The sequence below is a fragment of the Sciurus carolinensis genome, chromosome 12 (genome assembly GCF_902686445.1).
Source record: "Sciurus carolinensis chromosome 12, mSciCar1.2, whole genome shotgun sequence".
NCBI lineage: Eukaryota > Metazoa > Chordata > Mammalia > Rodentia > Sciuridae > Sciurus > Sciurus carolinensis.
In genome coordinates, this window is record NC_062224.1 from 7279273 (window position 1) to 7293726 (window position 14454).

Here is a 14454-nt window from a genome sequence, read left to right on the forward strand (position 1 = left end):
AACAAATCCTCCATTGTTAGAGAGTGAAGACCTGCTGCTGCAGGCAATGTAAGTGTACTAATGAAGGAAACTCAGGGCACTTGCACTTCCCCAGCCTCTACAGTTCTATTTGTATGACCTTTACTCCAGTAACTGCACAACAGCTTCCCTCTTATGTATCCAGCCAGGCATGGTGGCACACACTTGTATCCTTAGCTACTTGGAAGGTGGAGGCAAGAACATCACAAGTTTGAAGTCAGTCAAGAAAACTCAGCAAGACACTATTAAAAATAAATAAATAAATAAAGGGCTGGGGATGTAGCCGAGAGTTTGCCTAGCCTGTATGAGGACCTGGACTCAATCACCAGTACCAGGAGGGTGGAAAATCTATGTCCAGAAGAGAAGTCGCCCCATTAAAACCCCATTTTGCCTCGACAAAAGCTCAGGACCTAAGGCTGATGCACTTAAAGTGGCCCTTGTTCATCAACTGTGCCTCTGGAGTACCCTATGAATACTCACTGAGCAAGTACAAGGAGCTGAGGACACAACAGTGACCCAAAGAGACAAGGTCTCTGCTCGTAGAACACAGAGCCTAGTCATGCACTGCAGAAGCTCTAACTGCACTGAGCAGGTATTTGTAAATGATTGTTATATGAATAAAGCGCACAATACAGCCATCCACTCTGACATCTGCTGACTTACTGATTGTGGGCTTCAAAGAACAGCGCTTCAAACAGCCCCATTTCTAGAGCGACTGGCTCTTTGCAGAGAGGCATGTCTCAGGTTCCCATGCTGCTCCATCCAGCAACATACTTGGTACCCGAACCTGAGATCCAGTGGACCTCTCCCACTGATGATTTCCACCTCTGACTTTGCAACTCCATTTAACCCAAGGAGAGTCATAACATTCTCAAAATCAAGTTAAATTTTCATTGTGACTTATCATATCTTTAGGAAAGGGGGTAGATACAAGGCCTTCAACTAAGACCTACTTTAAAGTCTATTGAAAATGCCAGCCAATTACCTACATCTACATGAGAAATGGCGGTAAAAAACCCTCGGGCAAACACCAATAAGGAATGGTCAAGCATACTTTGATATATTGATCCAATGAATAAAAATGATAACCAAGAAATAGCATAAAGTCACGGGATTACGAAACTATAGGTACACCATGATTCAAACTAGGAAGGAGTGAAATGTCTACATATAACCTTTTTATCTTATAAATTTATATTACATTATTTCTGAAGTAAGTAGGGAGAGAAATGTGATTTGACTAGCCAGATAATTCACTTTAGAAAATAAAGGTCTACTGTGCACTCAGACAAATGAGTAAGGAAGGAACTCCCTATCTGATGCCGTTGGAATCAGCATGGGTATCACCTGTAGTCTTCAGTATTTTAATTTAGGACACAGAAAACCATTTTCCAAACTAATAAGCAAAAAAATTACCTAAACCCAGCAGTCCCGAAGAGGATCTATCAGCCCACCATCAATCAGAATCCCTTCATACCTGTCTTGGAGAGTTCTTTTTTCTTTTCTTCTTTCTGTTATTCTGTACCTACTATACATAGAAAGCACTCTGACAAAGAACTATCTTAATTTTTAATTCTCATAGCACAGAAAGCCCATAGTACCATCCAAGATATCCAAAAGCAATGACACTAAATGGCTAACTGCCCCCCCAAAAAAGTTCTCTTTGTTACAAGTTTAAATTTTCCAACTCAGTACCTTAGAATTTTCCTACTTTGCTTCAATGGCTTATTAATTCCCCAACTAGATACTGAGGAAATAAAAAAGACATGGAGTGTGTGTATGCTCAGAAAAGTCTGAATACTCATTCCTCTGGCATGCTGATTCAGTGTTCCTACCCGCACCAGCTGGGATTCCCAATTAGAGTCCTCTCCTTAGAAGCACTATTTATTATCATCACGAACAAATGGATGCAATTATTTCTTTTGAGATGTGACAAGTTTTTGACCCTCATCAGAAAAAGAATATAGGACAGGCAACAATGGGAGTAACCTCTGTAACACACACACACACACACACACACACACACACACACACAACACGTCACAAAAGAAGGAAAATTAATGCCATCAGCCTTGAAAGCAGGTGTACAGAAAGGGAAAGTAGAATGTGGGAAGGGCACTGAGCCAACAAAAAGTGGCCAGAAACTGATTCCATCACCCTAAGGTGCCTTCCACATGAAAGAAAGGAAGAAAGAGAAAGAAAGAAAGCTTAGTCAGGCTCCATTTCCCAGGATAAATATCTATTTGCAAAACTGCAACCAGGAGTTTGCTTTGCTTTTTTTTTTTTTTTTTTTTTTAAGGTGCCAGAGTAACTATGAAAACTGGAAATGGTCTTAGTAATACGACTAGGATTTCAACTGGTGAGTCGGTTGATACATATGACATCAAAACTAAGATTATTCAATACATTCTCTTTGCAATTCAGAAGAATGCTACAACTCATCCCATAAATCACTGCTTTAAAGAAAAAAAAAAAAAAAAAAAAAAAAAGCCAGTTCTAAAAAAAGAGACAACCCATTTGAAAAAGACTGGGAGGAGGAAGGCAAAAAGTGACTCATAACATCCAGGCTTGTAGCCTCCAAACCATAACAAGAATATAAAACTAGAGAGTCCAGTATGAAACAAAATAGAGACATTGTTAAGCTTTAGCCTCATAAAGCTCAGATCTAAGCAGCCTGACTCTAGCACCACAACTATTTTACCAGGATTTGGAACAATGTCACAGGTACTTGTGTGCCAAGGAAAGTCAGGGGTTTGTGTTTACTTTCCTCAGTCCCTGGCTAAATTTGACATGTAGAAACATTCATCAAGAAAAGACCATTCAAATTCAACTATTTCCATAACTCCAAGGAACTCTTAAAATTCAGGTTCACCCTTAATCCTACACCCAGCAAAGTTGCCATTTTTAAAGATCTTTTTAATATGGGTAACAATGTTTTAAATTTGCATATCAAGTAGTCCATTTCATTCACCACAATAGTTATCTGACGACTTCCAGATGAATGTAGCTAGGTACATAAACCCGAGGCCTGATTATAGTGGAGTAGCTTAACGGAGTTTCACTGATATTTTCCTGAATCTACTGACCCCTTCCTACCTCCCCAACCAATGACAAAAAACTATCACTGAGACTCTAGGAGAAAACAAGTTTCCATAAATTTGTTCTCCAGGGTAAGCTATTTCTTGTTAATGAATGTACCCAAAGTTTGCGTGGCATTTAGTCACCTGATTCTCTTTTTAGAGACTTTCAAAGGAGGTGGTGAGGCAGACACTCTGGCACAAACGTGTGTCATCACTGAGCAGCAATTGGCCCTCCAGAGACAACCCTGGGCTGGGGAGGAGAGCAGAGGACAGAACTGGAGTCCTAAAGGTAAGTGTGCCTGTTACCTTGCACCTAATAGCCCTGAAAATGCCAACCCCCAAATCTGCAAACCTTCCCGATGGTCACCTCTTTAAGGTTTTGCTCTCTGGGGGCAGCACTGTGCAAGCTGCATGGGACCCGCTCCTGTGCATGAAAAACAAAATGCTAGCGCCTTGACCAACGCAGGAAAGAAATGACATTTAAGTGAGCTTTCGCGTTTTTCCTCAAGCAGTTTCACATGTACTGAGAAAATGTTAAGTCAGGCTATATTGTGGATCCTAACTAATAGCTGAAGTAATCTGCGGTGTTAATTAGCAAGGCAGAGCATGAACTGAGCATCTCCCATCAGCAGAAGTTAAGACTGGAGCAGGGGTGTGACCCATCAACGATTAAAACGTCACAGAGCCAGGCGTGATGGCACACACCTGAAATCTCAGTTAATCCAGAGGTTGAGGCAGGAGGGTTTCAAGTTCAAGGCCAGCCTGGGCAACTTAGCAAGATCCTCAGAATAAAATTAAAAGTCTGGGGATGTGATTCAGTATTAGAGTGCTTGCCTAGCATATGCTGGGCTCAATCACTAGCAACACACACACACACACACACACACACACACACACACATCACACAAAGGGTAAAGCATGACTAGTATTTTTTAAAAAGACCTTCCTTCTGCAAAAACTGACACTTTCCCCAGGTAATATCATAAGGCAGCTTCCCTGAATTCTATCTTAAAATAGAATCCAACACCTTTTGGAAGAGTGAGAGACAGGGCCTTCCATGATCATCAAAGTTCAGAGAAGTATGCGCACAGCTCAAGAAACAGTGTTACATTTTAAGTAAGAACTGAGTATCTTTTTATTTATTTATTTATCTTAAAAATAAGAGGTGGGATGTTTTTGGTGGGAAGTTTTCTGCTTCCTCTCCAATTTGCTTGGGGTTTCCATGTAAAGTTTTTCCTTAAGCCCAAAAATGTTTATTCACATATTAATGAAATTATTTTTAGGCCCCTTAAAGCCAAAAAGAGAAGTGCACAATTCTGAAAGATGTAAATAAGAGACGGGAAGAAAAAATACTCCAGGGAAAGGAGTGTGAGAAAGGAACCACCCCTGCCCACCTGGCATGTGGCCACAGCCAGCTCTCTGGCATGGCTTCCTCCCCAGCTCCAATGCAGACCCAAGTATGTGAGCAGACCGACAATCCCTGGCCCCACACCAGCGAATATCTCCAGACATGTGGATCCCAGGCAGCTCATACCCAGAGGAGGGGCTGCCCACCGCATCTCCCCACAGAAAGCTCTTGCATTTTGCTGACAAGGTTGTTCTGCGGCATGATGGAAGCCTGGCTTTCCCCAGTGACCCGACAACAGGAAGCACTAATAATTCGGCATGGAAAGTCATGCTAAGTTTTCACTTTGCAAGTGGTTATGTTGTTGTGGATTTTTTTTCCCCCATTCAGATTGACAATGTAAAGAGACACTGAGATTTTAGATTCTTCAGTTTTTTGTTTTCTCTTAAACAATACCAGAAAACAACTGATGGTTGGAGGGGAGTGATAGACAGTGGCAAGAAAAAAGGAGGTAATCAGCAGAGAGGGAAAATAAAAATTTGGGTTCTGCAGCCAAGAAGTCAATCTGTAACCCTTTACCAATAAACAATGATCCAATAAAACAAAAATAACGTGAGTGTATATAACAGAACCCAGTGGACAGTGCAATCCAAAACTGGACCAGGGTCTGGAAATCTAGATGAAACACAACTCATTAAAGACTGGCAGCCCACAGAGGAACTTTAAAAGAATATTTTACTCATTGTATTTAATCTATGTTATATGCTTAAAATGGAATCCCCCCAACAACCCCCCTCTAACGTACTGGAAATTCCACATATGTTTCTACAATATATTCTGACATTTTAACAAAATGATGACAACCAACCTAAAGAATTCTCTCCACATGAATTCTGATTGCAGATAAAATGTGAATGCAATACATTGAAGTAATTCAGCATGAAAAGTCATGTTAAGTTTCACTTTGCAAGTGGTATGTTGGGGAATTTTGTTTGCTTGCTTGTTTGACAATGTAAAGAGACACTGAGATTTTTGATCCTTCAGTTCTTGGGTTTCTATTAAGCAACACCAGAAAACAAGTTGATTCATCTCATTTAAGCCCGTAAAACAATTCTATGTGGTTATGAGATATAAAATTTCAAATGACCTTAAAGCACAACTCCATAAAGTCAACGTGGACAAAGCCACACTTCATAATAAAGTTAAAAGAGAACACAGCTAATGGATGAGAATGAGAAAGGGGGGCAGGTGGGCAGGGAGTGACCCAGGTTGCAATGCACCGATCCTTTGATTTTTTTTTTTTTTTTTTTTTTTTTTTTTAACTCTTCAATGTTTAGGTCAGGTCTCAGCAAGGTTTATATAGAAAGAACCAATAACGGGTTTCCTGCCTGCAAACACACACACCCCTCTCTGCCCAGTTACTCAGTAAGAAACTCATTAAGCCCTTTTTAACAGACCTGTGCAGACAAGGTGTTCATGGGAAATCAGGCTGAGCACATCCCAGTCTAAAGTGGTTTTGCCATCCTCTGGGCAGCAAAAACTTGTCACTCATCCTCCAGGAGCAACTGCTGATGACAGGTGAGAGTTGTCACCTGAAAAAACAGCTACTCTCAACACACGAAGGGGAGAATGGCCAGAACAAGCCTTCTCAGGCATCATCGAGGACAAACATGAACCAACTTCCCAACTGCCAGGGAGGGCTGGACCCTGAAGATAGGGTTCATCCTGTTGAGTTCAGATGGCCTTGCACTTTGCTAGCACAGATGGGTATTGACACTTCATATTAATACTATGCAGACATTGCAAAGTGCCTGCTTTGAGATACCGTGTGAATGGGAGAGTGCTGTAAAGGAGACAACAATGGTGCAAAAGAGAAAACAGAGTTGGTAAACTGAGGAATTAAGACTCTCGGAAGACTGACAAAATCAAATAACTAGGGCAAATGTTTTCTTACAGATACTTTATCCCTTCCAACAATCTGTCCACACTGCACACTTTATCTGCCAGTTTAAATATAAGATTGCTCCCAGTTGAATCCAGCATGCATTTCATGCCTTTGGGTCCTTTTCAGAGCTAACCAAACCCTCATCATCTTTAACTGGTCAGAACAGTGACAACTAAACACACAGAGACACATAGTCCAGGAAACGTGTTCTGTTTCCTTCTATGGGACTGTTTCACATTACAGGACACTGAAACACCTTGCAGACCACTAAACTAGAAATAGAAAAAAAAAAAAAAATCTAATCTATGAAAATCCATAAAGGCACCACACCAAAGTCCCCAGGTTTGTTCCCTTCTTCACCCTGAAAGTGTTAAAAAGGAAAACATAAAGTCAACATCAGCTCCTCCCTAGTAGAAAATTGGCACGAATGAATTTACTTTCTGGCTGCCGGCCCTCACAAACCGTTACAAAAAAAAAAAAAAAAAAGAAAAGAAAAGAAAAAAAGTTCAACATGCTAAACTGCTCCAAATATAAATTCGAGACCAGGCAGCCTATCCCACCCCACCACATTGTATCAGTGTATCAGTGGCCCTCATAGAGTGAGCTGGATCATATATATATATATACATATATAATGTATATACATTATATTATAAATGTATATATATATATATATCCATACCTATATCTATCTATCTATCTATAGTTTGATAGATATATAGATATAAAACATTTAACATTTTGGAACTTCAGTGTTTCTTTTTAAGACCTAGCAAAACCCGATCTAAAACTTATGACAGTTGAGCACATGATCTTCACCATTAAGAGCAAATAAGAAACCGTATATAACACTCCATGAAATCACTGTAGCAAATCTGTCACAAATTCTAAATATGATACGATGGGAATGAGGCATAAAACCTGGCCCGAGGGAGGAGGTTGTACGATTCTACCCAGCCTTCACATCACAACACGCTCGAACAATAGTAGTACTATCTTCCTCCAGCTATGACAGGACTGTGTGAAAGCCAGTATGCCTGGAACATCCGAGAGATCAAATCCGAAAGTCCAATGACAAGTTTCGCATTAAAATAAGGCCAGCAGGCGTTATCAGGCCGTCCCCAACAATCGAACGTGGTCGCCGCGCACCACGCTGCTGCATCAAGGACGCGGCGGCTCTCCATTAGGGCAGAGCGCACATCCTCGGGAAGGCCGTTCCTCGCCGGCCCTAAAGGTTGCTCCATCTTGCGTCCTAACGCTGCGCCCCAGGCCCCGCCGCAGCGCGCAGGGGGATCGCGGCACGACAACGCCAGCAGAGCCGGGAGGGCGGGGGCCGCGGCGCACACGCACCCGGCCCGGGAACGCACCTCGCCCGCCCCGGCCCCGGGGACCACGCCGCGGGCCGGTCGCCTCCCCAGGGCCGGGTCACCGCCGCCCCCGCCCCCAGGCCCCGCGCGCCCCCCGCCCACCGGCGTCCCTCGGCGGCCCGGGCCCTCCCCCGGGGTGACAGCCCGGCCCGGCCCGCGGCCGCTGCGCGGGGGACGGGCGTCTGGGCCGGGGCAGGAGGAGCGGGGCGGGGGCCTGGTTACCTTCCGACAGCTCCAGCTCCAGCTCGGCCAGGCGGGCCCTCACCTCCAGGGGCAGAGCCATGCCTTCCAGGCTGCGGTCCGCCATGCTCGCCGCAGACGCCCCCGCCCTGCCGGCCTCCTCTTTGTTCGCAGGCGGAGGTCTCGGCGGCCGCTCCTCGAGCCCAGTGGAACCGCACCGAGGAGGAGGCGGCGGGCGCGGGCGCGGGCGCGGGAGGCCGGGCGGCGGCGGGCGCGCAGGGATTTCTCCTCCTCCCCTCGGCACCTCCTCAGCGCGGCCCCGCCACGGCGGCCTCGCGCCCGCTCCGCGCGCCCCCACGCGGGCCCCGGCCCGCTCTGCCCGCGCTGCGCGGGCCCCGGGATCTGCGGCCGCCGCGGTCACCGCCGCTGCGAGCTGCTAGGCGGCCGCCCTGCCCGGCGGGAGCGCCGCTGCGCGCGCACGTGACAGCAGAGGGCGCGCGGGGGCGGGGCGCGCGCCGGGGCCGCGGGGGCGCGCCGGCACTAGGGCGCGCGGTCGCGCTGGCGCAGCGCGCGCTTCCGGGGGCGCGCTCCGTGGGGCGCCGGGGCCCGCGGCGGTCCCTCCAGCAGGCAGCGCGCGGGCGCCCGGCGCCGGGCGCGGGGCGGGTGGGCAGGGCTGGGCTCTCCCGGTCCAGCCCCCAGGCCTCGACTCCCCAGGGCTTAAGGCAGAAGATACCTCCTGGGGCCCCAGCTTCCCTGCTTCGTAAAACTTAAAAAAGGGTTCCGGGGCTTTGAGGGTTGATTTTTTTTTTTTTTTTAATGAATACTTTCAGAGGGGGAGGTGAAGAGACAGCATGAGCCGTGGGATGAGTACTAACTAGGTTGGAAGTTTCTAATTCTGAATCTAGAACCGACTGGCATGTGACCTTGAGCTAGTAAGTCCTTTTGCCTGGGCTTCACTTTCCCATCTGTGAAAGGGATTGGAAGGGAAGGCTGGGTGACCTCATCTCTAAATTCCACGTCAGCCCTAAACGTTGGTGGGAGCTGTGGCAGGCCCTGCCTGTGCTAAGTGTACAGACCTTCCTCGGACTGGGTGGAACTCCCGTCTTCCGTGGCAGGCAGGTCTTCTACTGCCCCACATCGTGGCCATAACTACCCTACAATTCCAGCCTACTCTTCACCCGCTGTGTGTTCCTCCTCGTTGGGCTATCAGCTCTCACAGTATCAGTGTCACCTCTGTATGATAGCAAATCTGTCTCTAGTTCTGACGGTGTGGAAGGCTGTCTCCAGCTGTCCACTGAATAACCTCGCCTCGCTGCCCCCCGCACACACCCCACACTCCACAGACCCAAAACGAAGCCAGCTGCTTCTTCTTGACGTTCAGTTTCTGCCTGTTTCTAATAACTGCCACTACTTCCTTGATTTTCGGGACTGGAGTGGCTATGACTTCTCCATTTTTCTTGTCTTCTTACACCCTCTGCTTCCCAGTCCTCTCAAGTCTCACACAAAATCTTGATCATCTGACCTCCTTTTCATTCCTACAAATGCTCTTCCCAGTCTGACCGCATCCTCCTGCCTGGAACTTTCTAAAGACCTCTAGACATTGTCCCCACCAACGTCCATTGGATACTGTGGCCCGTGTGGCCTCTCTGAGGCACAGATGCCTCCACTCCCCTTTCAAAAGTAGGCAATACTGTGTTAGCTTCTGAATAGAAATCCCAGTTAGCCTGAGACTGAGATCCCCAAGCTGCTCTAGACTGCAGCCCAGCCTGACCTTCTCCACGCACTGGATCCTGAAGACCTAACTACTGATCTTTAGCACCTTTGCTGTGGTGCTTTCTGTCCTGGAGCTCCTGCCTCACTTCTCTGCCCACACCTTCGCTCAGCCATTGCCGGTGTCAATTCCATAAAGATCTCTTTCCTCCTTTACTGTTCCCACCACTTACTGCTCTGGTCACATTTCGTTTACCTTCCTCATTAGCATGTGTGAAAGCTCCTTGAGGCTGAGTCTTATTCACCCTTGCACATCCATCCATTGGAGAATAGTCAATATCTTTCATAGAGATCTGTATTTTCAGTGTGGAACTGTGAGAGGAAAGTAGGCAACTAGAAACCCAAACCAACCAGGATTCAAATTCCAGTCTCCAAAACAAAAGCCCTGGGTTTATTTCATTCTGGCAAAATGCTACTCCACTTTCCAAATGATAGATGGTACCAAGTCAGTTTAAGGGAAAACAATGTCAAAATAAAAGTACATATGTTCCCTTTGTAATGGATGGATAGATCCCGGCCCTTTACACATGATGCTATAACTGATGTTGGTTCCAAGGAAAGCATGTATTTTACATTAAATACCTTGGTTGTGTAGTTGGACTTTGAACTGATGGTTCTTCATTTCAGCAGATCTTTGTGTTACTACAAAACACACATGGAAGAGTGTGTGCACTTGACTTTAGACAGCCTTCACAATAAGCTGATAGACATTTTTGTCAGGAAACCTACCGTCTCCTCAAAACTCACGGTTCCCAAAATCAAGCTTATCTTACCCACCTGTCCTTCCCACTGTTCATAATTTCTGATTTCCCATTTTAGTACTTATTCTTACTGTGACTCATACCCATCACCAAATTTCAATAACCTCTATCTTCAGCATTTCTCTCGTACATTGCTCTCCTCCCCTCCAGTCCCACCTCCACTGTGCAAATTGGTCTTCCACCATGGTGGCCAACTCATTCTTCCTAAAGTGCCGCTTTGAATTGGTCCCAGTCCCCTTGTTCTCCAATTGGCAACAATTCTCTGCCTACAAACTAAAGATCTCCTAAATTTGACATTGAAGTTTCACAGGTCCTGAAACAAAATTTCCTTCCCTATCTCCTCTCCTCTCTTTCACGCACCTGTGATCAACTGCAGAATTCTCCCTTGTTGTGAGAGTCCCACCTACTTGTGTCTCTTTTGCTGATTTCTTATTTCTTCTTTTCACCCCCTTTCCCAGCATTCCTTCAACCTGAGTCATCAGATTTTATCTAATCAAGCCAGGCACAATGGCACAGTCCTGTAGTCTCAGCTACTTGGGAGGCTGAGGCAGGAGGATCCCTTGAGCTAATCTGACCACAATAGCAAGATCCTGTTTCAAAGGAGGAGAAGGAAAAGGAGACAGAGAAGAAGAAGAAAAGAAGGGGAAGAGGAAGAGGAGGCAGAAGAGGAAAAGGAGGAGGAGGAAAGAAAATTTTCCTAGTCAAGTCCAAGAATAAATGGCACTTCTTCCATGAAGCCATCCCTAATCTCCTGGTTAGAAAGATTGACTCCTACCTCTGGAATTACACACCTCTTTATCTGCCTTTCTACCTAGGATTAGTCATTTATAGGTGTGTTTTATCTGGCCACTGGCTTATCTACAATTCTCCTATTGGATTGAATGACATAACAAACAGCCTATTGTTTCTCAAAGCAAAGTCCTGCCCTAGAACAAGGAGAAAAAAACCTGTTTCATCTCATCCAGCTCCACTCCTGACCAACCTCACAGAATGGATGACCTAGGGGTGCTCCTGCTATCCTTACATATTGACAAGCACAGAAACTTGGTTCACATGTACGTCAAAGCAGGCGTAAGATGTCCAGTGCATGTTTATTAGAGCAAATGGAACAGACTCACGGGGCTATTAGCCTCAAAAACTGCCAAAAAAGCCCTGGAATTTCCACCTGGGATCAGTCACATTTTGGAACTATGACCAGTTATCTTCAGAAACCACTGGAAAAATTCGTGACTGTTTCATGGGAGGGGGCTCCATGATCATCATCATTTATTGATTTAATGGCATGATTTAATTTATCAAATAAGCCAGCTTCTACAAAATGAAGCTCAGGGGATCTGAGGCACACTTCAAGAACATTTAGGTTGCCAGGAAGAAAGAGGAAGGGGCTCCCTAGCCAGGATCCCAGCCACCATGAGGCAGGCAGGGCACATGGTGAGGGACGATGGTGTTGACAAGACATTAAAACATGACATGGTAAGCTATCTTGGCTACCTGAGGTTTTGCCTAGACAAGTCCTGAAAATGGTGTTTTAAGTTCAGCTACATATATCTAATTAAACAATTAATTATCATACCAGCTAATATTGGAACATGTATTTCCATATCTTGCTTTATTGTCTGCTGATGGAACACAAATCATTTGTCCCCACTACTTACCTACCTTCCAGGACCTCACCTCTGGTTGTGTGTTTGTTTCTTGCTGAATTCCAAGCCAATGAGTGAAAATTGATTACTTACTTGTAACAGGCTTCTAGACTTCAGAAAATCTGGTTGGAGTAGGAGCAAGTAGTAAAGGAAAGTGCTAAATCAGAGTATGCCAAAGGTATCAGTGCCAAGCAGAGAGGGTTTATTTATTCATGAGATAACTAACAGGAAGGAAATACAAAGCTCTTAGTAATTGCTCCCCTTGCAGAAGTGTATCTTCCCACTGCACCTTTACTTCCTAAGTCTTACTGCTTTAAGAGGTGATTATTTTGCTCCTTATCAGATTAACGTAGAATTTGTTCATGCGGGGCTGTCCTCTAGTGTCCCAATTCTGTGAATGTTTTTACCTCTTCCAAAGTCACTGGGAAGACTTGGTTACAAACTGTGGTTGGAGTTCTCCAGGTGTGTCACAAATCCTCTGGGAAGGGTGGCACTCAACCCAACTGGAAGCTTCTGAGCTGCAGTTTCCATATGGAACTATGCCAGGTCACCTCAGTTTTTCTCACCATATTATCAGAAATGGAGCTTGGGCAGACTCGTGGGTTTACAAAAAGGACACACATGAATAATTATCTGACCAAGAAAGTTTAGGTTTAATTAGTTAGCATTTAGAAAGCAGTTTGAGCCTTTAAATGGAACTTGTCTCTGCCTTAAGAGATCATTAATACTGCGATACCCTTGTTTTTTGCATTATTATGGAATTTACTAAATTACACAAATGTGACTCAGATCAGAGAACTATATGTCATTCCGTTTCTGCTTTTGTTACTGTCTTCCTCTAAAAGTAATAAACCATCCAACCTATCTGCCTAAGATTTAGCAAGTGTTGAGCAAAAGAGAAGAAACAAGGATGGATCCCACAAGGTCCCTTTCTTTTCCACGTCCCCAATGGAAGAACCAAGAACTCAACTGTAAGTCCAAGATGTCTTCATGGAAAAACAAGATGTGAAATTTATGTTGGGTGGAATCGCCTAAGTTTTTGCTACATATGTTCTTACAAATAAATATACAATTATCAATAATGTAATTACTTCTGATAATTCAGATTTTAGTGACTTCTTAATCACCTGTGCTAATGGTGACAGGAATAGCACAAAGTAACAAATTAGACAAAACTTATTCATATTTGGCCTCAGATTGTGTGATATTTTTCAACATATTTCCTTTGCCAATTCTGGTTGATTAATGTCTGGTGTAATTAAGCTATTGTTAAAACTAATTGTCACTTGCAGAATTCATATAACTAATGGCTGAGAAAAGTGACACAAAAGCTTTTAAAGTAGAAAGGAAAGAAGAAGTTGGGGAATAAAATTTTGCCATCGAAAATCCATAAAGAGGAGAGAAAGGGGAAATACTAGGGGACAATATGGACCAAATTATAGTGTTCTATCATGTGCAAGTACAGATAGGCAACAATGAACCCCACTAATATGCATACTTAAAATGCACATATGTGTGTATAAATAAAATGTTCATATTTGTCATTTGTCTCCACTATTTTATATGTATACATATATATAATATATATGTATATATGTACATATGTATGATATATATATATATATATATAATACACTAAGCAGTGGATAGAGGGTGAAACTCAGTAGCAGAGCAGTTGCCTAATTTGCACAAAGCCCTCTGTTAAATCTCAGAATTTGAAGAAAAAAATTACAAAGTAGAAAAGTGTCATAAAAGAAAACCTGTTGGCTGGGGAGATAGCTCAGTTGGTAGAGTGCTTGCTTTGTAAGCACAAGGCCCTGGGTTCGATCCCCAGCACCAAAAAAAAAAAAAAAAAAAAAAAAAAAAAAAAAAAAAAGAAAACCTGTTGACCTCATCCCTTCAGAATTGAAAAACAAACATACACAGAGTCCCGAGCATTCCTAAATGGATTCTCCTATGCCAAGTAAAACCACCCTAATGTCTACAAATTGTACAAAATGCGGAATCTTGCAGTACTTTGCAAGCCGTCTGTACTGGCCCAGACACATATGCAACAAGTCGGCAAAGGTGGAGCTGGTGACGCTGCCAGGGTCGTGTGAGGACACATTCATCTGAGGAGTGTCCAGGTGACTCCAGAACAGGCCTTCCATCTTCCCACCACCAGCCCAGGTACGACCTCATCCTGAGCATGGGGCTAGGTGGGGAACATGAGAGGGTGAGCGGTCACAGGATATCCAAATCTCACCGAGGGTGGCAGTTCTGCTTCAGTCACTGCGGGGGCCTCAGGTCCTTGACACCCTCAGTCGTGTCAATGAAACAAGTGATGTCTTGGATCAGGTCCCAAG

At 44.6% G+C, this 14454-nt stretch overlaps 1 protein-coding gene across 7 annotated transcripts in view; it reads right to left on the minus strand.

Moving 5' to 3' along the window:
* The window catches only part of Dip2c (disco interacting protein 2 homolog C), a 375118-nt gene extending 366714 nt beyond the window's left edge, over window positions 1-8404 (minus strand). For all 7 annotated transcript variants that reach the window (XM_047520293.1, XM_047520292.1, XM_047520290.1 and 4 more), the window contains exon 1: window positions 7978-8404. In XM_047520293.1, the coding sequence (XP_047376249.1) occupies window positions 7978-8062 (85 nt within the window). In that variant the 5' untranslated portion in view covers window positions 8063-8404. The remainder of the gene's footprint in view (window positions 1-7977) is intronic.
* Window positions 8405-14454: the final 6050 nt, after the last annotated feature.